General features: G+C 47.9%; 1 protein-coding gene and 6 non-coding genes across 7 annotated transcripts; 3 read left to right on the top strand and 4 right to left on the bottom strand.

The window, feature by feature from the left end:
- Positions 1–2,711: 2,711 nt before the first annotated feature.
- Positions 2,712–2,799, bottom strand: trnay-gua (transfer RNA tyrosine (anticodon GUA)). The gene is given in 2 exon segments: positions 2,712–2,747; positions 2,763–2,799. It is a non-coding gene; the product is annotated as a tRNA-Tyr (tRNA).
- A 755-nt stretch (positions 2,800–3,554) lies between these two features.
- On the top strand, positions 3,555–4,316 carry LOC148666024 (histone H4-like). The gene has a single exon (XM_088631688.1). The coding sequence runs from the start codon at positions 3,556–3,558 to the stop codon at positions 3,865–3,867; it is 312 nt and encodes a 103-aa protein (XP_088487814.1). The 5' UTR covers position 3,555; the 3' UTR covers positions 3,868–4,316.
- LOC148666025 (U7 small nuclear RNA) lies at positions 4,178–4,233 on the bottom strand. Its single transcript, XR_015938955.1, has one exon. It is a non-coding gene; the product is annotated as a U7 small nuclear RNA (small nuclear RNA).
- A 9,981-nt stretch (positions 4,317–14,297) lies between the features above and the next one.
- On the top strand, positions 14,298–14,369 carry trnad-guc (transfer RNA aspartic acid (anticodon GUC)). The gene has a single exon. It is a non-coding gene; the product is annotated as a tRNA-Asp (tRNA).
- A 621-nt stretch (positions 14,370–14,990) lies between these two features.
- On the bottom strand, positions 14,991–15,063 carry trnav-cac (transfer RNA valine (anticodon CAC)). The gene has a single exon. It is a non-coding gene; the product is annotated as a tRNA-Val (tRNA).
- A 685-nt stretch (positions 15,064–15,748) lies between these two features.
- trnah-gug (transfer RNA histidin (anticodon GUG)) lies at positions 15,749–15,820 on the top strand. Its single transcript has one exon. It is a non-coding gene; the product is annotated as a tRNA-His (tRNA).
- A 563-nt stretch (positions 15,821–16,383) lies between these two features.
- Positions 16,384–16,456, bottom strand: trnav-aac (transfer RNA valine (anticodon AAC)). The gene has a single exon. It is a non-coding gene; the product is annotated as a tRNA-Val (tRNA).
- Positions 16,457–25,130: the final 8,674 nt, after the last annotated feature.

Consider the following 25,130-nt stretch of genomic DNA (forward strand, 5'->3'; position numbering starts at 1 on the left):
TAAAATGCAATAAAAAAATCAAACTTTGATTCAAAATAGATTAATGTAAAAACTGATAAAGCTAATGCTTTTTTCAGGGCTATATCTACTTTTTTTTTTAAAAAGCGAAGTCTGTCGCGATTGTGAGAGTTAGAGAATGTGTTCCAGCGGGTGCCTTCATATCATGAGCGTCAGTCTCGCCCGTAGCTGCGAGAAGGTTAAAAGCGCACAAGTGATCTGTAGACGATGTTCGGGGAAGAAATAATTCTGTTTTCCGCACAGGGAGTGAGAATGAGCTCAGCCCGGCTCCCAGCAGAATGCATTCTGGTTTGGTTACTGTTAGACTGTGCGTCTGAGGCTCTTTGGATCGCAACGTAAAAAAAACAATTGCTCACATCGTGTGACTTCCACGACAGGAAGGAAAGATATCACTTTAAAAAATCAGAACTGAAGATTTGGATCCTGGGCCTCAACTTCGAACCCCTCCAATCTGGCTTCCGTCAACTTCACAGCACAGAAACCGCCCTAGTCAAAGTCACCAACGATCTCCTAATAGCTTCTGATTCTGGTTCTCTTTCCATACTCATCCTTCTTGATCTCAGTGCTGCCTTTGACACTGTTGACCATAACACCTTGCTTTCTCGTCTTGAGACTGTGTTTGGAGTCTCTGACACTGCCCTCAAATGGTTTAAGTCTTACCTCACTGATCGCTGTCACTTTGTCTCTCTCAATGGGTACAGGTCTGAAATCGTTCTTGTCAAGTCTGGTGTCCCCCAGGGCTCAATACTGGGCCCCTTGCTCTTCAGCATTTACATGTTCCCACTTGGTCAGCTTTTAAGATCACATGGCCTCAGCTTTCATTTTTACGCTGACGATACTCAAATATACATCCATACCAAACCCGACACTGACGTGGCTGTCTCTATTCTATCTAAATTCATCTCTGACATAAAAATTTGGATGACTCAAAACTTCCTTCATCTTAACTGTGACAAGACTGAAGTCATGCTTATTGGTACCCCCCATCAACTTCGTAAAGCCAGTCCTGTAACCCTGTCTGTAGATGGCTCTGTACTAGAGCTTCAATCAAAATTGAAAAACCTTGGGGTTATATTCGATTCTGGCTTAACATTCGACCCACATGTACAGCATACTGTCAAAACATCTTTTTTTCACCTTAGAAATATCGCAAGACTACGCCCTATGCTATCATTAACTGTGGCTGAAAAGCTGATCAACATATTTGTATTCTCCCGAATTGACTACTGCAATGCTCTGCTCCCTGGTGTATCTAAATCTACTCTGAACAAGCTGCAGTATGTCCAAAATTCAGCAGCCAGAATCCTGACCAGGTCTAGTACAAGTGTTCACATTACTCCTATCCTGGAGTCCTTGCACTGGCTTCCGGTCAAATTCCGCGTAGACTTTAAAATCCTCATGCTCACCTACAAGGCTTTACATGGCTTGGCACCTCAATACCTGTCTGAACTTTTATCGCCCTACTCCCCACCTCGCAACCTCCGCTCTTCAAATTCTGCCCTCCTTACTGTCCCCCAAGCCCGTCTACATTGTATGGGCGACAGGGCCTTCTCCTGCTATGCCCCCAAGCTCTGGAACTCTTTGCCCAAGGATATTAGAGAGACACCTTCTCTAAACTCCTTCAAATCCAGACTCAAAACCTTCTTCTTCAGAAAAGCCTTTACTTAACTGGTTCCATTCTTCACCCCTCTGCTCTTCTTAATACCATCTTCCACGGTCTCCTCTATTTTTATTGTTGTATTGTTGTAATTATAATTGTGTCCTGTCTTGTGAAATTTTCTTATTTATTGTTGTAGTCTTCTTATTTATTGTTATTGTCATCCTGTAAAGCGCTTTGAGAAGCCACCTTTAAAGGCGCTATATAAAATAAAGTTTATTATTATTATTATTATTATCAACTTAAAAATAAACAGAGTTTAACGACAGGAAATTGATTCCAGTTGTCAGATCACGTATACGCATACCTTAGCTTTGTGCAACAACCTGAAACTTTCAGGTACCATAAATAATATTATTGCTAAACATATGCCATTCTAATCTGCAATCTGCATTCTAAAAATGCATTAAGTCCTGTTCTACACCTGCATGCTTTGGAAGCGCTGGCCTACCTGTATCAAAATATCAGATTGTGTTTCTGCAACATTTCGTGCATAGTACGCCATCTTATCTAAAACAGTCACAACAAGGGCTTTACATGCAGTCTGGGGTATTTTCCCCTTTTATATTTTTGCCACTTTATATCGAACCTGTTATACTCCCAGAAGTGCACAGTAGCTTGTACTTAATAAAAATGTACAATTCACCGCTGGTATAAACAGATGTGTGCCGTGTTTGCCTTTGTAAGCATTTGTTTAAAAAATAAGTTCACAATACAATAAAAACACAGAAAGCACAAACTTTATAATACAACGATACAAAATCAATACCAAATCATTATGCCAATGAAGTAACTATCCTTTGAAAACAGAGAACACCTTTATATCTACAAAAAACTTGACATTTGTATGTATTTTTGAATTACAAAGCAGACAGTCTAGTCCCTTAATTCAAAGATCAGATCTTGGCCAAAACAAGACAATCAGACGTGGGCTGAATTCGGAACAGGAGCCTTTGCTTAGTCGATTATTGAGCTTTTGATCAATGTCTGAATAAAACGTTTTTAACTCTTTGATTAAATTACACAAAAAGCACCTTCCTTCGAGCCGGAATCGAACCAGCGACCTAAGGATTCCTTGTTGACTCCACTACAGTCCTCCGCTCTACCAACTGAGCTATCGAAGGGATGCTGTGGCATTGCTTTCAGGCACATACTGCCCAATGAAGTAAAATGTGAAATGGGTGATTTAAATCCCACTTCGACATCAAGTTTCCAACTCGTTTCCTTAGTCTCATTTACCTTGAATTTAAGCCACGAACCAGAATTCTACTGTATAAACTTCCAGGGATATTACAAAATGTTTGATGGGGCATCAATCATTACAGGCGGAAATTGATTCCTTTTTTTTCTCGAGGGATCATATTAAACATTTCATTAGTCTCGAGAGGAGGATCACCATGAGACACAAAACAAACAGTTTCTTTCTGTCTTTATTAGAAAGTAGCGTTTGTGCTACATTAATAATATTTTCGTGAAAATAAAGAAGTTGTAAATTTTAAAAATTTATATCTGAATCGAAATGTGGTTTTGAGTTAAATATTAGCGTGTTCATGTAATTAGTTTGTGTTTGTCATTAATATATATATATATATTGCCATGTTACTAGAATTTTTAACTGAAGTTTACTAGTTGTGTTTTTTATAATGATTAGACATTTGAATACAATATTGTATATAATGTATAATTTGAACTACATATTGTTAAGGTGTGAATAATTGTATATTTTAAGAATACATTTCTAAAACAAATCATTGGCTTTATTTACTAGTTTCTACACCTATAAAAATCTTTCTTTGATGTCTAATAGACATCAAAGAAAGATGTCTATTATACATCAAAGATGAGCAGTGTGTGTCGTGTTCACAGCTGATAACTAGAAGATGTCTGGAAGAGGCAAAGGCGGAAAGGGACTCGGGAAAGGAGGCGCTAAGCGTCACCATAAGGTTCTCTGTGACAACATCCAGGGAATCACCAAGCCCGCCATCCGCCGCCTGGCTCGCCGTGGGGGAGTGAAGCGGATCTCCGGGCTGATCTACGAGGAGACCCGCGGGGTGCTGAAGGTGTTCCTGGAGAACGTCATCCGCGACGCCGTCACCTACACCGAGCATGCCAAGAGAGAGACCGTCACCGCCATGGACGTGGTGTACGCGCTGAAGCGCCAGGGCCGCACCCTGTACGGCTTCGGAGGCTAAACAGGAGCGGAGCTTCACTACCGGACCCCGACGTATAAACCCAAGTGACCCAGTGACATTTGTCACTGCTGAGGTTGCTTTATGGGTCTATTTTCTATGCTGATCTGTGCTGATCAATTGGAAATCAAATGCAAAAAAGACCCGTTCCCACACCTAAGGTCAAATATTAGGAATCAAAACTGCTCGAGTGTATGGAAGCACACAGCTTTATCAAGATTTCCAAGTGCAAGATCTTTTTATTCATAAAAGACCCTATTTATGTTGTATGAGCAATATTAATATTAATACAGAATCTTTTTTCACCAAATAAATGGGCTTCCTGACTTCAGAAAGCCTTCTAGACAAATACTAAAAGAGCAAAAATTCAATTTGGTAAATGAAATGAAAACACATTCCCTACCAAACCTTGAGTACAGGCCATTCAGGATGATAATACAAAACCATTTATAATTCAACAAATAAAACCTGTCAACTGGTAATCACCACTTATCATAAAAAAATAAGTAGCAATACACAGTAGGGGACTCTTGGGTGCAAGTTAAATCCATGCAAGAAGGGGGTTTAGTGTTATATTTCCAAATCAGATATGCAAATGAGAGATCTGGCCCAGCCAATCTCAAAGCTCCCTTGGTCTAGAATGGAGCTGCTCCCCTCTTCTAGTTATTCACACTGGAGTTAGGTTACATATTAGCACATTTTATCTAACAGTTGCTCCAGAAACAAAAACGTAAACAAATCACCTGGAATGTGACCACACCTATTAGAATGTAGTTCAACAGATAACTTGTAAACCTTGTCATAAGATTTTTTTTGTTCTACAAATTATACTTTATTCTGCAAAAAAAACATCTCAAAAGGAACATCTCACACATATTAGCACTCCATGTAATAAAAAACAACAGCGGAACGGAGATTGATTGTTCGTTATCAATCTTTGCAAGTGGGGGCGGATTTGCGCAACTAAGAGAGTCCCTCCAAACCTACCACTTGCTATTGTCCTTTAATCCCTGTATAGGGCCCAAAGTCCTTTCCAGCACTCCCTCGCCGTGGGGAAACCCCATTTGGTGACGTGGTGCTTCGTCCTCCTCCTGAGGTCCGCCAGGATCCTCTCTTCCAGCTCCCTCGCCCCCCACTTTATGTTGTGCCGGATGAGAGTGTTCCTCGCCTTCCACAGTCCTTGTTTTGTGAGGGACAGCAGCAGCCTCCGCAGGTCCTGTGTCCCCTTGTCCAGTCCGGTGGGTGCCAGCCCCCAGCAGAATGTACTGGTAACTGAGCACTGCATCCGTTCCCAGGAGTTGCATAATGTTGTCCATTCTGCCCCACACCGCCTTGGCGAAGAGGCAGCTCCAGAACACGTGCTCCTGAGTCTCCTCGACAAAACACGTGTCCCGGGGGCAATGCGGATTCCTGGTTAGCGAGTGTCTGTAGAGAACCTCTCTGGTAGCCAGTCTCTTGTGTACAGCCATCCAGTTGAGGTCCTTCAGTTGGTTGTCAAGTTCTTTGGGCTGTGTCCTTTCCCAGACTTGTCTGGGAACCTGCAGCCTTTCGTCAGCGACCAAATGCCCCCTCACCTCTTTGTACAGGGCTCTGTGGTTGGTGCAGAGCTCTGGCTGTCTCGTGGCCTCGTACCTCCTGCTCCACTTGACAGCGTGGGTGTAGAACTTCGGTCGCCTCTCTGCCTTGGGCCCAGTGTTTGACCACTGGACCAAGTGCCTCATCGGGACAGAGAGCCACAGCCTGACAAAGTACTGGTACTTGTGGCCAATGGGCTCCTGCAGCGCCCGACAGAGGTTGCAGTAGAAGATGCAGTCGAGTTTCAGGGGGAAATGTGGGACATCTCGAACCCCTTCCTCGACCGGCTGACACATCCGGTTTCTCGTGATGTACTCGTACTTGCCACCCCAGACGAAGCCGAAGATCATCCCTTGCGGCGCTCGTCTGAGTCTGGCCGGCAGCGGGTACACCACCGCCAGGTAAACCAAAGCCGGCAGGATGTCTGCTTTCAACACCATCACTTTCCCTGTGTAGGACAGCGACCGTGTTTTCCACAGACCCAGCTTCGCATTCACCTTGGCGATCATCTTGGTCCAGTTGTTGGTCTCGTTGTCCTGGCTCTGGAAGGAAACCCCCAGTATTTTGAGGGGCTCCGTGCAGAGCTCGAGACCCTCCGGCGCTGTCGTCCTGTGCTTCCAGGGCCCGAAGAACTTCAGTTTGCTCTTTCGGCCTCGCCCCCCACTTTCGACCATGAGGCTCTGGAGTATTGCTCCATGACCTGCAGGGCCCTCCTTAACCCCCTGTCCGACCTCAGGAACAGCGTCGTGTCGTCGGCGTACTGGGAGATTTTCAGGGTTTCCCCCGCGCCTCCCGGTATCTCCAGGCCGTCGATGACAGGGTCCCATCTCACCGTCTCTGCTAAGGGCTCTTGAAGAGGAGATGATGCCCTCCCTCATGGTGTCTCCGATTTTCCCCCGGCGGAAGATCTTCTGCGCCACTTCCACCAGATCTGCCGCCAGGGTGTCCCAGAAGCAGGTGTAGAATTCCTTGGGGAGTCCGTCCGGCCCTGGCACCTTGCCATTCTCCATGGACAAGTACGCCGCCTTCAGCTCCTCGGCCGCGATCGGACCCTCCAAGTCCTCCCTCACCTCCTCCGGTACTCGTGCCTTCAGCTCCTCCAGAAAAGCATCGCCTGCCTCCACCTCCGTCTGCTTTTCTGAAAACAGCTCCGTGTAGAAAGCGGTGGCCGCTTCTACCTTGTCGCTTTCGTCCAGCACTTCCTCTCCATCTCCCCGTCTCAGGCCGTGGATCACCCTCTTTTTCTGGGCTCCTCGGACCTGATTGAGTTTGCGGAGCCTCTCCTTCAGGTCCCGTGCCCGGCTGAATTGAAGGCTCCTCCCCCGTTAGCCGAGCTGTACTCCTCCTATAGTTGTCTCTGGAGTCGTGCAGCTTCCTTCCTCTCCCTGGCCGCCTTCCGTCTGCAGTACGTCTGCGCCAGGGTTCGGGTCCTGTCCTTCACCGACTCCCACCATTCCACCATGGAGCTGTAGCCGTCTCTCAGATTGACCCAGCTCGCGTAGTCTTTACGGAACAGTGCCTTGAAGTCGTCTTCCTGCAGTATCTCCCGGTTCAGCTTCCAGTACCCACGACCGAATCCCGGCAGGTTGGTGTTAGCCACCACCGTCAAGCGCTCGTGGCTGGAATACCACTCCGGGGACACCGTCGCCGATTCCAGGGAGCAGGTCGTGTGCAGAAAGATGTAGTCCATGCGGCTGCACACTCCCCGGGAGTTTTTCCATGTCGTTCCGGCGTCGTTAGGGCGGCACCGTCTGAAACCGTCTACCAGGGAGAACTGCTTGAGTAGCGACTCCAGCTCTGCCGAGCTAGCGTTGCTCCCCTTCTCCCGGTCAATGTTGAAGTCCCCGCCAAGCACCACCTGTCTGTAGGTGGTGCAGCAGCTGGCCAGGTCAGCAAACACTTCCTTCCGGATAGAGGGTTCCGTCGGAGCATAGACATTAATTGCTCTCAACTTCTGCCCCCTCCAGTCGATGTCTGCGACCAGGATCCGGCCCTGCACCACCGAGAAGGAGGAAACCAGCGTCATCTCTGGGTTTCTGAGGAGGATTCTCATTCCGGAAGAGTGGACCCCTCCTACGCTCCAGCATGATTCTCCCTTCGTCCATTCCCTGGTGAATGTCAGCTTGTCCCTTTCATCTTTCAGGTGGACCTCCTGTAAGAAACAAACTGAGAAAGACTTTGAGACCAGATCATGAAAGACTCCCCATCTTTTCACCGGGTCTCTTAGCCCTCTCACGTTAGTTGTTAGAAAGGTAAGTTTCACAATCATGATTAAACAAGTGAAAGTTGAACCTCCTCTCTTTGTGCTTACAGTGGAAAACTTGGGAGTCTACATCTGGGCACTGTTTAGCCTAGATGTAACTCCTCTCGTTCGGGTCCTGGGGGGAATATGCTGGGCTCCCTCCAGGTCTCGCTGGGGACTGAAAGGTAAACATGCTGGACAGGTCCAGCCCTACCATCAGTCCCAGCTCCAGGGCGGCTTCAAAGTAATCTTGTCTTCCTCGAGGATACTCTCCGCCACCGCTTCGGGAAGGCTTTTTTCTTCCCTTTCTCCAGGAGTTTCGGGGACCTCCAGTTGCTCCTGGGCCTTGGGGGAGGGGGGCTCCACTTCCTGGGCTGCCTCTTCCTGTTGTTCCTGGGCCTCAGGGGAGGGGGTTCCGACTTCCTGGGCTGCCTCTTCCTGTTGTCCCTGGGCCTCGGGGGAGGGGGTAACCTCTTCCTGGGCTGCCTCCTCCTGTTGTCCGTGGGACTCGGAGGAGGGGGGTTCCGTTTCCTGGGCTGTCACTTCCTGTCATCTTTGGGCCTCGGGGGGGGGGGTTTCCATTTCCTGGGCTGCCTCCTCCGGTTGTTCCTGGGCCTCGGGGGAAGAAAGTTCCGTTTCCTCTAGGACGAGGAAACGGTTCTCCCTTACCACTGTAGGAAAACCGGCTCAGGGACGCCAAATATGTAAGAAAACTGGCTCAGGGACGCCAAATATGTAATCATAGTGGCTCTCTGAAGGCACCAGTTCTGTAGGGTTTGGGCATTTACTGAGACAATTATTAATTGTAGCAGTAAATCACAAAGTTGATTCTTTTGATGGCTTTAGAATCCAACCATGCGACATAACTCAAACAACGCGCACACACAGGTACTAATACACGAGGATACATTTATTAATACATAGAATATGCATATAAACCTAACAGATCTTATCGAGAGGGTTATCAGAATACAAAAGGTATATATTCAATCAGTTACAAAGTGTTACACATATCAAAAGGACATACGTTCAATATATCATTCATTTAGACCGTTTCGTAAATGAACTTGGTTATAACTTCTACATTAGATACTCAAAACAAGTACATAACTCTTAGGAATTAAATTGATATCAACTGGTTGGGATTACAATTGAATTCTCGAGCAGTAATGCAGTGAAGTTGAATACTCATCCAATCTCTGGGGATTCAGATCTCCTGCGGGCACAAAGAAACAGTTGCAGGCTGTTGCTGTCCAATCTGCGCTCTCTGGCTCGGTGCCAGGCTGTGCTGTGCGGCTTGCGATGGTGCGCTGCAGATGCTCACTGACCGGCTAGTTAGTGTTGGCTTTAACTAGCAAAGTTTGTGCACAGGAGAAAAGATGACTGTGGGTCCCAGCAAGTCAGGAAGAGGACTGGTTCGTTCCTGATGAAGAGCTAGTTCTGAATAGTGATTCAGCTGTCCACAGTTCCGACCTGTTCACGAGGCCTGCTGCTGGTTTCTCTCTGGCAACCTCCACTCTAGACTCTTAGAACAAAGGAAGGTTCTGGCACTCGGAAACTCTGGCCGTTCCGTGGTTGTCCGGGCTGAGTCTCAGGATGGTCAGGAGGCGCTCTGCGAGAATGTCCTGCCCTTGGGAGCCTTCTGCTCCTGGGCCGTCCTGCCCTGGAATTCTCCTTTGAATTCCCTTTAGAACAGTCCACAGAATCCTCTCCAGAATCTTACTGAATCTTACTGAATCTTACTGAATCTCGTGTTGCCTGTTTTTACCTGGAGGAACTTCAGCTCATTGATTGGCTGAAAGTTCCATGGGCACCAGAGTCCCACGTGGGTTACTCGGCCCTACCAGTCCCTGATTGGTTGATCAAGGTGAGATATGAGTCACTTACTCCCGACACTTAGGAATGCAGTCCAGATGTCCAACTGGCACTCCCTAGACAGATAGGCGCCAATGGGTGACCATTGATCATGATAGCCAGGCTTAGCTAAGTGCATCCCCCTTTGGGAGCTGTCCTTATCAAAAGAAAACATCTTAAATCAGCCTGCATGAATAGTTTCTCTGTGGCTGCACCACAGAGATGAACAGAGAAATGGGGCCTTAATTCTGCCTTATTATTAAGCCTCGCCGCTACACCACTCTTTTCTTTTGTCCTTCCGAAGGTGGATCCTCTTTCCCTTCTTGCTGGGAGTTATCCAGGGCCCTTCCTCCGGTCAGCCATTTTGTCCGTCGTCCTGGCGATCATCTTGAGGCACTGGTGCGCTGGGGTGTGGCCTCGGCAGTTTCGGTTCTCTGCGGGGGAGGTGCGGGTTCTTTGTTCTCACCTCTCTCCCTTTGTCTTGAGACCGGTTTCTGCTGGTCGGCTTCCACCACCTGCGCAAACGAAGGTTTGCTTACCTTGCATTAGTGAAGGAGGTGTCCCTCGGCGCCGCATCCATCGCACTTTTTGGCTGCCCGGCAGGTTTTTGCCAGGTGCCCCTCTTTGTTACAGTTGTGACATCTGACGATGTCACACGTGTTCTCCTTGTGGCCGGACTGTCTGCACTTCTTGCAGAAATCTGGCATCCTGGGGTAGTAAAGGTACCCCCTGTCGGCTCCGATGTTGAAGCGGGCCAGGGGGTGCTGGAAACCGTCGACGCCCTCTAGGTCCTCTTTCAGGAGGACTCGGTACTGGCCTTTGCCGTACCAGACGCCGCAACTGTCCCTGATCTCCGTCGGTTTGCCCACCACAGTTACATACCTCCCTAGGTACGCTGTTACCAGTGCCATTGGTACGTAGGGGTTGTACGTGAGGATTGTGATGGTCCTCTGGTTTGTCTTCCTCATAGGCTCCGGCCTGAAATCAGAGAAACGGGGGTGCTTACCTTTTTCTCTGATCATTTTCGTTGCCTTTTCATATGAGGCGTCCGTGGCTATGTAGGCCTCCATGTATCTCTCTGCCTTGTTGTCTTGCAGGCAGTAGAGATCTCCGGCCACCAACTGCAGGATCCCTCTCAGGAAGGTAATGAAAAAGGATTTCACAGTTGGCATCGTCTCTGTTTTCTTGGTCCAGTGGAACCGGATCAGTGTCTTCTTGTCTGCCATCTGGAAAGGAGAAAAAAGAAAAAAGGAGAGAAAGAGAGAGAGCAAGGTCCTGTGGAGAGGACGGTTTAGCTGCTAAAGGAGCAGCGAGTGAGCCCTGGACTTTGTCCTTGTGGGCAAAGCCCAGCTAGGTGCAAGCGCAGGAGGAGAGAGAGAGAGGGAGCGGATAGCGCTTCTGAGTCTCGAGGAAGAAAGCAAGCACCGCGGGCAGGCCACGAGTACCTACTCCCAGCCAAGAGGCCAAGGAGGTGGAGCAAGAGAAAGGGGGAGGGGAGAGGAGAGAGCAGAGAGAGAGAACGTTGCTGCCGGATCCCAACCAGCTCAGCTGCTGATTGGCCTTAACCCCCTAGGCTCAACCTAGGGCGATACCAGCTCAAGCACTCTTCAGGATCTTCGATCGCCTTCTAGAACTTTGGAAAGACAAGAACTGCGGGCATGCCACTTGAACTTGATCTTAGCCAAAAGGCCGATAAAATTGGATTCCAGCTCACTGGCCCTGCAAAACTTAGTTCGAGACTTTAAACTCTCAGACACATATAGATGTATATATCCCACAACAGCAGGATATACATGGTCAGGGAGGAATAGCAGCTCCAGAATTGACTATTGCTTTGTCTCAGAGAGAGTGAAAGTTGTTGGGGTCACTCTTCACCCTGTCTTCTTCTCAGATCATCAGGCTTTAGGGTGTAGAGTGGAACTCCAGGGCGGGACTGTCTTTGGCCCAGGCCTCTGGAAACTCAACACAAAGCTGCTAGAGAACGAGGGGGTAGTATCCCGCTACAAGGAGAAACTATCACAGTGGCTGTCCTTGCAGTGTCTGTACGGGTCAGTAAGAGAGTGGTGGGAGGAGGTGAAGGTGAGGACAAAGGCCTTTTTCATGGCTGAGGGAAGGAAGGCTGCTGCCAGACGGAGAGGAGTGCTAGCAAGGAAACAGAGGCAGCTGCAGCGTCTCTACACGATGCTGCACAGTGGCTTCGATGTGCTTGAGGATATCACCCTTTTAAAAAAGGACATCCGGAGCATAGCCGAAGAAAGCAGTCGAGGAGTGCTGTTAAGAAGCAGAGTGCAGTTCTTGGAAGAAAATGAGAAGTGTACCTGCTTCTTTTTCAGGAAAGTGGTAGGCTCCAAGTCTGTCATGGAAAGTGTAGTTGATGAGGAGGGAAGAGAGAGAACAGAGCTGAGTGCTATCCTCTCCTGCATCGAGGCCTTCTTGTCACGGACGTCCAAAGGGACTAACTGTGGGGAGCAGGAGTGCGGAAAAAGACCCATATGCGTAGCGGCGAGACGGGAAAAAGGCCCGGGCTCATTAGTGCAAAGAGTTCAGGAATGCCGTATAGAAACCTGTGCCCTCAGGGAGCGGACGTGGGGCGCCCTGGTGCTAGGCGGGTCTCAGGACATCCGAACGTCAGTGCTGAGCGAGGACAGAGTGCAAGACCCGGAAATATATAGCCCAAGGGAAAGAGAGGGAAAGGAAGGACAGCAGACCAGGAACTAGGGACAGGACAGAGAAGGACCGCCCTCTGGCTGCAGAGCGCGTGACACTTCTACTCAAGACTGTACAGCTCTACAGAGGTAAAGGATGAAGAAATTCATTTTTTTACCTCAAAGCTAGAAAACGTTTTGAGTGAAGAAGATAGGGAAGTACTTGAGGGGGATTTGACAGTAGAAGAGCTGAGAGGCTATGGAGAGCTTACAGAAGGGGAAAACTCCGGGTGCTGACAGGCTCCCTAAAGGGGCGTCTGCTTTTACTACTTGCATGAATGAAGGCAAAAAAAAGCCAATCCATGTGAACGAACGGCGCTTTACAGAGGAGTACTGCCTGACTGGATCGTTGATGAACGACAGAGGTCACTCCGACCTCTTCTCGGTTTTCTTCAATGACTTACTAAGGATCTTCTTCACATTCGCCCATGCAGGGGAAGCCAGTTACACCAAAGCAAACGCAGGAAAGTGCAATTCAAGCAGAGACCAGGAGAGACTTGTTTACACCGAGAGTGGGCGGAGAATGGAACAATGCGCCCAGCCCTGTTGCTGGAGCCGATTCTTGATGAGATCTTGGGCTCACTAAGAAGCCCCCGCTGGATGCTAATCTTTCTGTTGTTCTTGCAGGTCCTGCACTGCATTTGAGCCAACAGAGCTCGTCCTGGTCTGTCGGCACAGCCCAATTGCGAATGATCTGCTCCGTGTACAGAAGGAACGTGCGTTTGGTACAAGAGTGCATGAAGGCACCGGAAATACATTGGCAACAAATGACCGGTCGCTCAAGACCTCTGTGAAGTACAGGAGCGTGCAAAACGATGCTGTTTCCGCCCAGTCTCGAACCGGGGACTTTTCAGGTTTCAGCGTCACTTTAGGAAGGGGGTGCTGCAGAGAGGAACAGAGGGCTCCATGAAACAAAACGCTGAAACGAGAAAGGGAAGCGTCACTTTAGGAAGGGGGTGCTGCAGAGAGGAACAGAGGGCTCCATGAAACAAAACGCTGAAACCCGGGATCGAACCAGGGACCTTTAAATCTTCAGTCTAACACTCTCCACACCCACCTGCTCCAGCCTTCCTGTGTTGCGGCATGAGCGCACCAAGAGGAGCGGGAGAGTGTTGCAGGAACGTCACTCAGAAGGAAAGCCACCCAGGTGCGCCCTCTGAGCTCTGTCCAGCGCATGTTCCTCGCATGGACTCCTGCCTGCGACGGGCAGGAAACAATTAGCAAGAACAGAACGACACCCCATGGGTGTCTCATGACCGCACCTTAGGTTGTGACACGTGCAGGTGTGAGGGGTTGCCGGGCTACTTTGGAGCAGAGCTTGGGCGGAGGGGGGGCGGGAAAGCAGACAAAGAGGTGACACTTCAAGGTCTGCACGATCACAGCTCTCCGCCGCCCCAGGCTTCCGCTCGATAAGCTACTGGACACACCCGCCCCTCCTCACACAGACCGTGGAAAAGCCCCCGAGTGGGAGGGCTCTCTCTTCCTCCCAGGAGCTCTTGGACACGACGCCCAGACAGGGCGCGGGGAGCCGCCGCCTGCAAACACGGCTCCAGGCAGGACTCCACTCCGCAGGAGCCGCAGAGCAGAGGAGATGAGGGCAGCTTAGCTCCTGTGCAGAGACCTGAGCTGTTGTTGCTGTGGATGCTGTCTTTTCTGCACTCGGGGTAGGAGTGAATGTTGAGTTGCCCTTAGAAATGAAGCAGAGCACTTCAACGGCACGGGTGTGTGTGTGTGCGCCCTGGTGATTCTGGGAGACAGATCGAACCTGGGCTAAAAGAGAGGGGGCTTAGCCCTCTTCCATTTGCTAGTTCAAAGTTGTACAACCCCTTTGTATCTGCTAGGCGGCGCAGTCGTCGTGCACAAAGAACACTTTGAAAAGCGTCAAAGGCAAGTCATTCCGAGTTGGTCGTTTGTGTTTTCCGTTCAGACGCGAAATGCTGACATGATCTCTCGGCTCCTCGGTTGTCATTTCTGCTCCGTAAAGGGATCACAGCACGCGTCGGCTTCCAGCATGCTGGGTCGGGACACGATGCCGGGGGTTGGAGAGAGCGACGTCTTCCTCGTTAGTATAGTGGCAAGTATCCCCGCCTGTCACGCGGGAGACCGGGGTTCGATTCCCCGACGGGGAGTAGCTTTTCTTTCACCTCCTTAGAGAAATGACTGCCTTTCACTTCTCTGTTTTCTTTCACAGCGTCGTGCACCTTTTCATTGCTCTCGCTTTCAGAGCCTCCGCACGGCAGTCGACTCGACATCAGGAAGCACATTGAAGTGAAAGCAGGAAGCGCTGCGACATGCACTGTGCAGATCCCGCCACACTAAGAGGTGAGTGGGTCTGTTCGATGCACAAAGAACGCTTTGAGAAGCGTCAAAGGCAAGTCATTCCGAGTTGGTCGTTTGTGTGTTCCGTTCAGACGCGAAATGCTGACATGATCTCTCGGCTCCTCGGTTGTCATTTCTGCTCCGTAAAGGAATCACAGCACGCGTCGGCTTCCAGCACGGTGGGTCGGGACACGATGCCGGGGGTCGGAGAGAGCGATGTCTTCCTCGTTAGTATAGGACCTGTCACCTGTCCCCACCTGTCACGCGGGAGACTGGGGTGCATCAGGACGCGCCTTGAAGTGAAAGCAGGATGCGCTGTGACATGCACTGTGCAGATCCCGCCACACTAAGAGGTGGGTCCAGTGGGTCTGTTCGATCACAGCGCTAGGCGAATCCCCAATCCCCTTTTGTGCCTGGCGACAAAAGATGTCTGTTTCCGCCCGGTTTCGAACCGGGGACCTTTCGCGTGTGAGGCGAACGTGATAACCACTACACTACGGAAACGGTGGTAAGATGTGCCCAGCGGCCCAGCCCTGAGTTTCGCCAATGCGATTCAGCTGCTTCCAGTGCCTTTATTGGAGTGCGCTGATGGACCGTGCTCTCTCTCCAGAGACCAGCACGCCTGTCATGGACGGAGCAGGAAAGGCGGCGCCACATTCTACAGCCCTCTCCACGCAATTGACGAAATCGGGCTACTGAAGTGGAGAAAATCGCCTCTCCAGAAAGTGCAAATATCATCTTGGAGACTATAAATCCTATTGCCGAAGGTCAGCCCTGTCTACCAGAGTAACCCTCCCACAGCGATGATCAGCTCGTCTCACACGCGAGAAGTTTCGGTTGGAAACAAGCGCCCCCTCTTCTCGCACGTTCGAGTAGTTTTAATGCGGCTCTTTCGTACACGGTGCTTATCTTTTGGAAAGCAGGAGGCAAAACCGAGTCGAACCGCCTGGGTGAAAACCAGGAACCCTAACCGCTAGACTATATGGCAGCGAACAACCATGCTGTTCACGGCATCAAGCAAGCAAACTACATAAATATGAGAAAACACGGAAGAGAGTTGTCACTCAGAGTGTCGAAGGGTCGATGTATACTGGGGCTCAGTTGAAATGCAACGTCAGGACTTTTCCGAATTATGTCACACGAAGAGAGCACAGCCCTTTCCGCCCTGCCGCGTGTGTCTCGGTAACTCGCTGTGATCGTATAGTGGTCAGTACTTTGCGTTGTGGCCGCAACAACCCCGGTTCGAATCCGGGTCACGGCAGAATAGGGGCGTCTGCTTTTACTACTCGCACGAATGAAGGCAAAAAAAAGCCAATCGACGTGAACGAACGGCGCTTTACAGAGGAGTACTGCCTGACTGGATCGTTGATGAACGACAGAGGCCACTCCGACCTCTTCTCGGTTTTCTTTAATGACTTACTAAGGATCTTCTTCACATTCGCCCATTCAGGGGAAGCCAGTTACACCAAAGCAAACGCAGGAAAGTGCATTTCAAGCAGAGACCAGGAGGGACTTGTTTACACCGAGAGTGGGCGGAGAATGGAACAATGCGCCCAGCCCTGTTGCTGGAGCCGATTCTTGATGAGCTCTTGGGCTCACTAAGAGGCCCCCGCTGGATCCTAATCTTTCTGTTGTTCTTGCAGGTCCTGCGCTGCTTTTGAGCCGACAGAGCTCACAGCTCAGCCCAATTGCAAATGATCAGCTCCGCGTACAGAAGGAACGTGCGTTTGGTACAAGAGTGCACGAAGGCACCGGAAATACATTGGGAACAAATGACCGGTCGCTCAAGACCTCTGTGAAGTACAGGAGCGTGCAAAACGAGGCTGTTTCCGCCCGGTCTCGAACCGGGGACCTTTCGCGTGTTAGGCGAACGTGATAGCCGCTACACTACGGAAACCTGAAGGGACCGTTGCTGGTGTCTCGCTTGCGTTTCGGGCTGAGAAAGGGACGCGTCACTTTAGGCAGGGGGCGCTGGAGAGAGGAACAAAGGGCGCGATGAAACAAAATACCGAAACCCGGGATCTTTAGATCTTCAGTCGAACGCTCTCCCAACTGAGCTATTTCGGCGGTGCGCAAAGCCCACAGCTACCTGCTCCAGCCTTCCTGTGTTGTGGCATGAGCGCACCAAGAGTAGCGGGAGAGTGTTGCAGGAACGTCACTCAGAAGGAAAGCCACCCAGCTGCGCCCTCTGAGCTCTGTCCAGCGCATCTTCCTCGCATGGACTCCTGCCTGCGACGGGCAGGAAACAATTAGCAAGAACAGAACGACACCCCATGGGTGTCTCATGACCGCACCTTAGGTTGTGACAAGTGCAGGTGTGAGGGGTTGCCGGGCTACTTTGGAGCAGAGCTTGGGCGGAGGGGGGGCGGGAAAGCAGACAAAGAGGTGACACCTCAAGGTCTGCACGATCACAGCTCTCCGCCGCCCCAGGCTTCCGCTCGATAAGCTACTGGACACACCCGCCCCTCCTCACACAGACCGTGGAAAAGCCCCCGAGTGGGAGGGCTCTCTCTTCCTCCCAGGAGCTCTTGGACACGACGCACAGACAGGGCGCGGGGAGCCGCAGCCTGCAAACACGGCTCCAGGCAGGACTCCACTCCGCAGGAGCCGCAGAGCAGAGGAGATGAGGGCAGCTTAGCTCCTGTGCAGAGACCTGAGCTGTTGTTGCTGTGGATGCTGTCTTTTCTGCACTCGGGGTAGGATATCAGGAAGCACATTGAAGCGCTGCGACATGCACTGTACAGATCCCGCCACTACTGGGCCCGATTTCCCCGGATCGAAACCGGGCGGAAACAGGCCCGTTTCGTTTGTTGCCACGCACACTGTTTAGGGATTCACTTAGCGCTGTGATCGAACAGACCCACTCACCTCTTAGTGTGGCGGGTCTGCACAGTGGATGTCGCTGCGCATCCTGCTTTCACTTCAATGCATGTCCTGATGAACCCTGGTCTCCCGCGTGACAGGTGGGGGTACTTGCCACTATACTAACGAGGAAGACATCGCTCTCTGCTTAGTGTGCAAAACACTTACTTGCAGCATTGTGGGTGCTGTGGTTTAAATGCTATTGGTTTGTGAACAGAATACCCCTATCCCAGTACATTGTGCCACATTAAATAAACACACGAGAAAAAGAGATTCAGAACGCAAAGCTGTGTCAGTGTTCTGTGTAAAAAATCGGTTTGAACATCATGGGAGCTGTGTTTAATAAGCTGCTGAGTAAAGAATATTTTAATCTTCTTGCTGTCAGTAGTATTTTGCATATAGTTGACTCTTACCTGAATGAAAACAGGACGTAAAGGAAGGGCTTCAGAATTCAGACAAAGCTTTATTCCCGTGCTTACAGTCTGGGTAATTGGAGACTGCACAGTTATGCTTCCTATGGTCATATACGGGTTTTTCGCATGAAGCCGTATTGAACAGTATTTCTCGCTTGTGTATACAGCGGTCCCCCGGGTTCCAGTTAGTGCGTAATTACTCATCGATGAAAAACCGGAGGTTTAAAAAAAGATAATTAGCTCACTGATACTTTGATGTAGAGGCTGTGGAAATATCCACGTCGTGGTCTTTAAAATGCATTTGGTTTGAAGGCGTTCTGTGCTTCCGTTGCGAAGATATGGACAAAAGAATATTCGTGCTTGGTCCAAAAAAATGTAATATAAACGAAAAAGTAAAGGCTGAGAAAGCATTCACAATGTATTTTATGCACAAAGCAAGTATTCTCGCGATTCTAAGAGGTTTCGTGTAAACGCTACAGGCGTGCCAAAATCGTTTTCGAACTTCAAGCTAACTTTACCCCGGTCTGGTACCATAGGTCACGTACAGTAGCTTAAAATCCCAATCATGTTTTTTTTCCTATCTTGTGGTACATAACGTACCATTTCGGACTATCACAAAGGGCTTGATTTCGTTAAATGCATGTATTCATTTCCTTTCTGGAAAACTTGTATTTCAAGAAATTCACACAGCTTGCGAGAAATTAAATTCAATTCTTGATTATAAGTGCAGAAGAAATATTGCCAGCTGGCAAAAAAATATTTTTTTTTAACCGGAAAGTTGTGATGTGAGACACGAACCCACCATTCAGTCTGTGTGGCGCATTCGGTTGTTAACTGAAAAGTTGGTGGTTTGAGTTCACCAAAGGACGGGTTTCTGTTGCGATGTAAACATTGTCTTCGCAAAGGTCGATTGGATTTCTCAGCGAAACCTTTACCATTTTAATATTTGCAGGAAATGCGAGTGCTTAACACGTGTCAGAATCACCGGGAAATGTCCAGTTACTGTATGCCCAACATCGCAACTCCCCAGAAAACCATATTCACCCAAGAAAAGAGTTGAAGGATCTGATGAGGTTAGTTATGAAAGTTATGAAAGGAAGTTGATGTGGAGCTGTTAGCCGTAAAAACTCCTTAATGTCCTTAATGTCTTTGATGTTGTCATCAGCGATAAACTGCATTCAGCAAAGATAAAAAGAAAATTATCTTTGCTTACTGCCCTGTCTTTCTCACACCTGAAGAAGGCTCCACAGCCGAAACATTGTGATTCTTTTCTTCTCTTTTCAGCTGGAATAGTCCTTTACTTGTTCCTTTGCAGCCTACGCATGCTGACGCAGCTACCCACCCGATATCTAACATTCTATAATCACAACTATGAATGTCCACTTTGGGTATTTTTTCCATGATTATTTATTATTATTATTTATTCTGTCATTGAAGCATATTTTATGTCATACTGAAGTGTCATAATCACTGAAAAAATATTTTTTTCATTTAGAAAGTAAGAAAATGATAAATCACTAGGAATTGCATTTAGCCTGTTCTGATCTAGATTTTCTATATACTTTAACATGCCATGTTCACAATGTCACAACTCATAAATGAAACAGTGAAGTGTTGTAATTACAAATGTACATAGTGCCGGGACATTGAGATGTTTTGGTAATGAGGAAGGAGGGACATGCAATGTCAAATTTATAAAACGCTACAGTAAAATTTCTTGTATTTCGGGATTATGAGAGCCTGTTACATTGTGTCTCACACCTCAGTGTCAGAATTTTGAGACATTTTTATAACCAGGGGTAGGTTCATAGCAATAAGCAGAAAGTGCGATCATCCTTTGCTCATCCTCGGTTAACCATATATTCTCATATGCCATGTTCTGAATGTCCCATTTAAAACTGCTATATTAAAATTAAGACTTTTTATGATCAGAAGGCAAGGTTGTGGTAAATATGCATAAAGTGAAAGTGAACTTATGTTTTGCCTTTGTCTTGTTATTGTGAGTTTTGAAAATTGGTTTTCAATTTTCTGAAATGTGTTTCACACAAAAATGCAATTTGGATAGTCACTACTTATATATTCCCCTTTACTGAGGATATGTACAGTAATCCATCCCGATTAGTACTTTTAAAAATTACTGTAGAGAGCCATCAGAAAGGGAATGAAAACTTGCATTAAACAAAATCAAGCTGCATGTAATCATCCATAGTGATACATTTTGTAAGACAAGACAGGAAGAAAGACACTGCTGGGATTTGAGCGCAGAATCTCCTGTTTAATAGGAAAACACTTTAACCAAATCAGCCAAGATGCTGTCAGAGTATTAACATCATGTCTGCATCAGTGATTACAGCTGACTATCGCTGGAGGACAGTGAAGTCAGCCTGCATAATGAGGGGGAAGAGACTGACCTCTGTGATGCACTATAGAGTTACACTAACCTTCTATCCAACTGTTCTATGCTGCATTCTATCCTAGTGGTAAATATTGGTTTCCGTGCGTGTAATATTGTGAGAATGTGTAGAATGTTGTGATCCTTTTCCCCCAGTGTCACCCAAATTGATACACTGTGCTTTGGCAATTCTTCAGGCGATATTGTTTAGAGGAGCTCAGTTGAATTAGTTTGCGTATATAAAGTATTTATTTTCCCTTTAATCCTTTAAAACATATTACATTTTCAAAACATTGTATGTTTCTTTCTACTAATTGTAGCGGCAATGCTTGTTAATAAGACAGAATAAAGTGTTGCTGTGCTTTCCCAAATGAGGCCCCATCTCTCTCTTCATCTCTGTGGTGCAGCCACAGAGAAGCTATTCAGGCAGGCTGATTTAAAGATGTTTTCTTTTGATAAGGGACAGCTCCCAAATGGGGATGCATTTAGCTAAGCCTGGCTATCATGATCAATGGGCATCCATTGGCGCCTATCTGTCTAGGGAGTGCCAGATGGACATCTGGACTGCATTCCTAAGTGTCAGGAGTAAGTGACTCATATCTCACCTTGATCAACCAATCAGGGACTGGTAGGGCAGAGTAACCCACGTGGGTCTCTGATGCCCATGAAACTTTCATCCAATGAACAAGCTGAAGTTCCTCCAGGTAAAAACAGGCAACACAGAGCTCCAAGACTATTCTAAAGGGAATTCAAAGGAGAATTCCAGGGCTGTGAGATAATTCCAGGGCGGGACGGCCCAGGAACAGAAAGGCTCCCAAGGGCAGAACATTCTCGCAGCGCGCCTCCTGACCATCCTGAGACTCAGCCTGGACCACCACGGAACGGCCAGTGTGTCCAAGTGCCAGAACTTTCCTTTGTTCTAAGAGTCGAGAGCGGAGGTTGCCAGAGAGTAACCAGAGGATCCACCCGAGGTTAGCACCAGCAGCAGGCCTGGTGAAAAGGTCAGAACTGTGGACAGCTGAATCACTATTCAGAACTAGCGCTTCATCAGGAACGAACTGGTCTTCTTCCTGACCTGCTGGGACTCACAGTCATCTTTTCTCCTGTGCACAAACTTCGCTAGTTTCAGCCAAAACTAACTAGCCAGTATTCAGAGAGCATCAGCAGCGCACCGTCACAAGCCGCACAGCACAGCCTGGCACGGAGCCAGAGAGTGCGGATTGGACAGCAACAAGCCTGCAACTGTTTCTTTGTGCCCGCAGGAGATCTGAATCCCCAGAGATCGGATGAGTATTCAACTTCACTGCATTACTGCTCCAGAATTCTATTGTTATCCCAACCAGTTGATATCAATGTAATTCCTAAGAGTTATGTACTTGTTTTGAGTATCTAATGCAGAAGTTGTAACCAAGTTAAATTACGAAACGGTCTAAATGAATGATATACCGAACGTATGTCCTCTTGATATGTGTAACTCTTTGTAACTGAATGAATATATATCTTTTGTATTCTGATAACCCTTACGATAAGATCTGTTTGGTTTACATGCATATTATATATATTAATGAATGTATCCTCGTGTATTAGTACCTGTGTGTGCGTTGTTTGAGTTATCTCGCATGGTTGGATTCTGAGACCATTAAAAGAATCAATTTTGTGATTAACTGCCACAATTAATAATTGTCCCAGTAAATGCCCAAACCCCTACAGAACTGGTGCCTCGTGAGAGCACACTACAACAGTGTGTGATCTCCTGTCCCAGCCTGAGGAGCAGACACCGAACCTGTCTCTCAATAATAATAATACAGTGTGTGATCTCCTCTCCCAGCATGAGGGACAGACACCGAGCCTGTCTCTCAATTATAATAATACAGTGCGTGATCTCCTATCCCAGCCTGAAGAACAGACAGTGACCCTGTCTCTCAATAATAATAATACAGTGTGTGATCTCCTGTCCCAGCCTGAGGAGCAGACAGCGAGCCTGTTTCTCAATAATAATAGAACAGTGTGTGATCTCCAGTCCCAGCCTGAGGAACAAACAGTGAGCCTGTCTCTCAATAATAATAATAAAGTGTGTGATCTCCTGTCCCAGCCTGGGGAACACTGAGCCTGTCTCTCAATAATAATAGTACAGTGTGTGATCTCCTGTCCCAGCCTGAGGAACAGACAACGAGCCTGTCTCTCAATAATAATAATAATACAGTGTGTGACCTCCTGTCCCAGCTTGGGGAACAGGGAGCCAGACTCTCAATAATAATAACAGTTAGGAACAGTGAGTTTATCTGTCAATAATAATAATACAATGTGATCTCCTGTCCCAGCCTGAGGAACAGTGAGCTTGTCTCTCAATAATAATAATACAGTGTGTGATCTCCTGTCCCAGCCTGAGGAACAGACAGTGAACCTGTCTCTCAATAATAATAATACAGTGTGTGATCTCCTGTCCCAGCCTGAGGAACAGACAGTAAACCTATCTCTCAATAATAATAATCCAGTGTGGAATGTCCTGTCCCAGTCTGGGGAACAAACAGTGAGCATGTCTCTCACTAATAATAGAACAGTGTGTGATCTCCAGTCCCAGCCTGAGGAAAAGTGAGCTTGTCTCTCAATAATAAAAATACAGTGTGTGATCTCGTGTCCCAGTCTGAGGAACAGACAGTGAGCCTGTATCTCAGTAATAATAATAATACAGTGTGTTACCTCCTGTCCCAGCCTGAGGAAGAGACAGTGAGCCTGCCTCTCAATATTAATAATACAGTGTGTGATCTCCTGTCCCAGCCTGGGGAACAGACAGTGATACTGTCTCTCAATAATAATAATCCAGTGTGGGATGTCCTGTCCCAGTCTGAGGAACAAAAAGTGTGCTTGTCTCTCAATAATAATAGATCAGTGTGTGATCTCCTGACCCAGCCTGGGGAGCACTGAGGCTGTATCTCAATAATAATAATACAGTGTGTCATCTCCTGTTCCAGCCTGAGGAACAGTGAGCTTGTCTCTCAAAAATAATAATACAATGTGATCTCCTGCCCCAGCCTGAAGAACAGACAGTGAGCCTGTCTCTCAGTAATAATAATACAGTGTGTGATCTCCTGTCCCAGCCTGAGGAACAGACGGTGAACCTGTCTCTCAATAATAATAATAATACAGCGTGAGACCTCCTTTCCCAGCCTTAGGAAGAGACAGTGAGCCTGTCTCTCAATAATAATGATACAGTGTGGGATCTCCTGCCCCAGCCTGGGGAACAGACAGTGATCCTGTCTCTCAATAATAATACTCCAGTGTGGAATGTCCTATCCCAGTGTAGCGGCAATGCTTGTTAATAAGACAGAATTAAGTGTTTCAGTGCTTTCCCAAATGAGGCCTCATCTCTCTGTTCATCTCTGTGGTGCAGCCACAGAGAAACTATTCATGCAGGCTGATTTAAAGATGTTTTCTTTTGATAAGGGACAGCTCCCAAAGGGGGGTGCACTTAGCTAAGCCTGGCTATCATGATCAATTGGCATCCATTGGCGCCTATCTGTCTAGGGAGTGCCAGATGGACATCTGGATTGCATTCCTAAGTGTCAGGAGTAAGTGACTCATATCTCACCTTGATCAACCAATCAGGGACTGGTAGGGCCGAGTAACCCACGTGGGACTCTGATGCCCATGGAACTTTCAGCCAATCAACGAGCTGAAGTTCTTCCAGGTAAAAACAGGCAACACAGAGAGCCTTAAGTGTAGAATTCTGTGGACTTTTCTAAAGGGAATTCAAAGGAGAATTCCAGGGCAGGACGGCCCAGGAGCAGAAGGCTCCCAAGGGCAGGACATTCTCGCAGCGCGCCTCCTGACCATCCTGAGACTCAGCCCGGACAACCACGGAATGGCCAGTGTGTCCGAGTGCCAGAACTTTCCTTTGTTCTAAGAGTCGAGAGCGGAGGTTGCCAGAGAGTAACCAGAGGATCCACTTGAGGTTAGCACCAGCAGCAGGCCTCGTGAACAGGTCGGAACTGTGGACAGCTGAATCACTATTCAGAACTAGCTCTTCATCAGGAACGAACCGGTCCTCTTCCTGACTTGCTGGGACTCACAGTCATCTTTTCTCCTGTGTGCAAACTTTGCTAGTTAAAGCCAACACTAACTAGCCGGTCAGTGAGCATCAGCAGCGCACCGTCGCAAGCCACACAGCACAGCCTGGCACCGAGCCAGAGAGCGCGGATTGGACAGCAACAGCCTGCAACTGTTTCTTTGTGCCCGCAGGAGATCTGAATCCCCAGAGATTGGATGAGTATTCAACTTCACTGCATTACTGCTCGAGAATTCAATTGTTATCCCAACAAGAGTTATGTACTTGTTTTGAGTATCTAATGTAGAAGTTATAACCAAGTTCAATTACGAAACGGTCTAAATGAATGATATACTGAATGTATGTCCTCTTGATATATGTAACTCTTTGTAACTGACTGAATATATACCTTTTGTATTCTGATAACCCTCTCGATAAGATCTGTTTATATGCATATTCTATGTATTAATAAATGTATCCTCGTGTATTAGTACCTGTGTGTGTGCGTTGTTTGAGTTATATTGCATGGTTGGATTCTAAAGCCATCAAATGAATCAATTTTGTGATTTACTGCTACAATTAATAATTGTCCAAGTAAATAACCAAACCCTACAGAAGCATGCAAGAAAATGTGATCATTACCTATGGAATTTCCCACCAGCGTGGAGTTTGAATTCACAACCATGAGACTCAGTGTTCAAGAGTCACAGAAGAGGTCAGCCTGGTCTTCAGTTTGCCAACGATAAGCTCCGGAAGTGCTCCTCTGTAAAGCAGATTGTTCGGATCGGTTATGTGGGACGGCACTTCGATACTAAGATCGTTTGCAGCACACGCATGGTTTCCCCCTTCACGCAAGAAA

The sequence above is a fragment of the Lepisosteus platostomus genome, chromosome 5 (genome assembly GCF_059453375.1).
Source record: "Lepisosteus platostomus isolate fLepPlt1 chromosome 5, fLepPlt1.hap1, whole genome shotgun sequence".
Taxonomy (NCBI): Eukaryota; Metazoa; Chordata; class Actinopteri; order Semionotiformes; family Lepisosteidae; genus Lepisosteus; species Lepisosteus platostomus.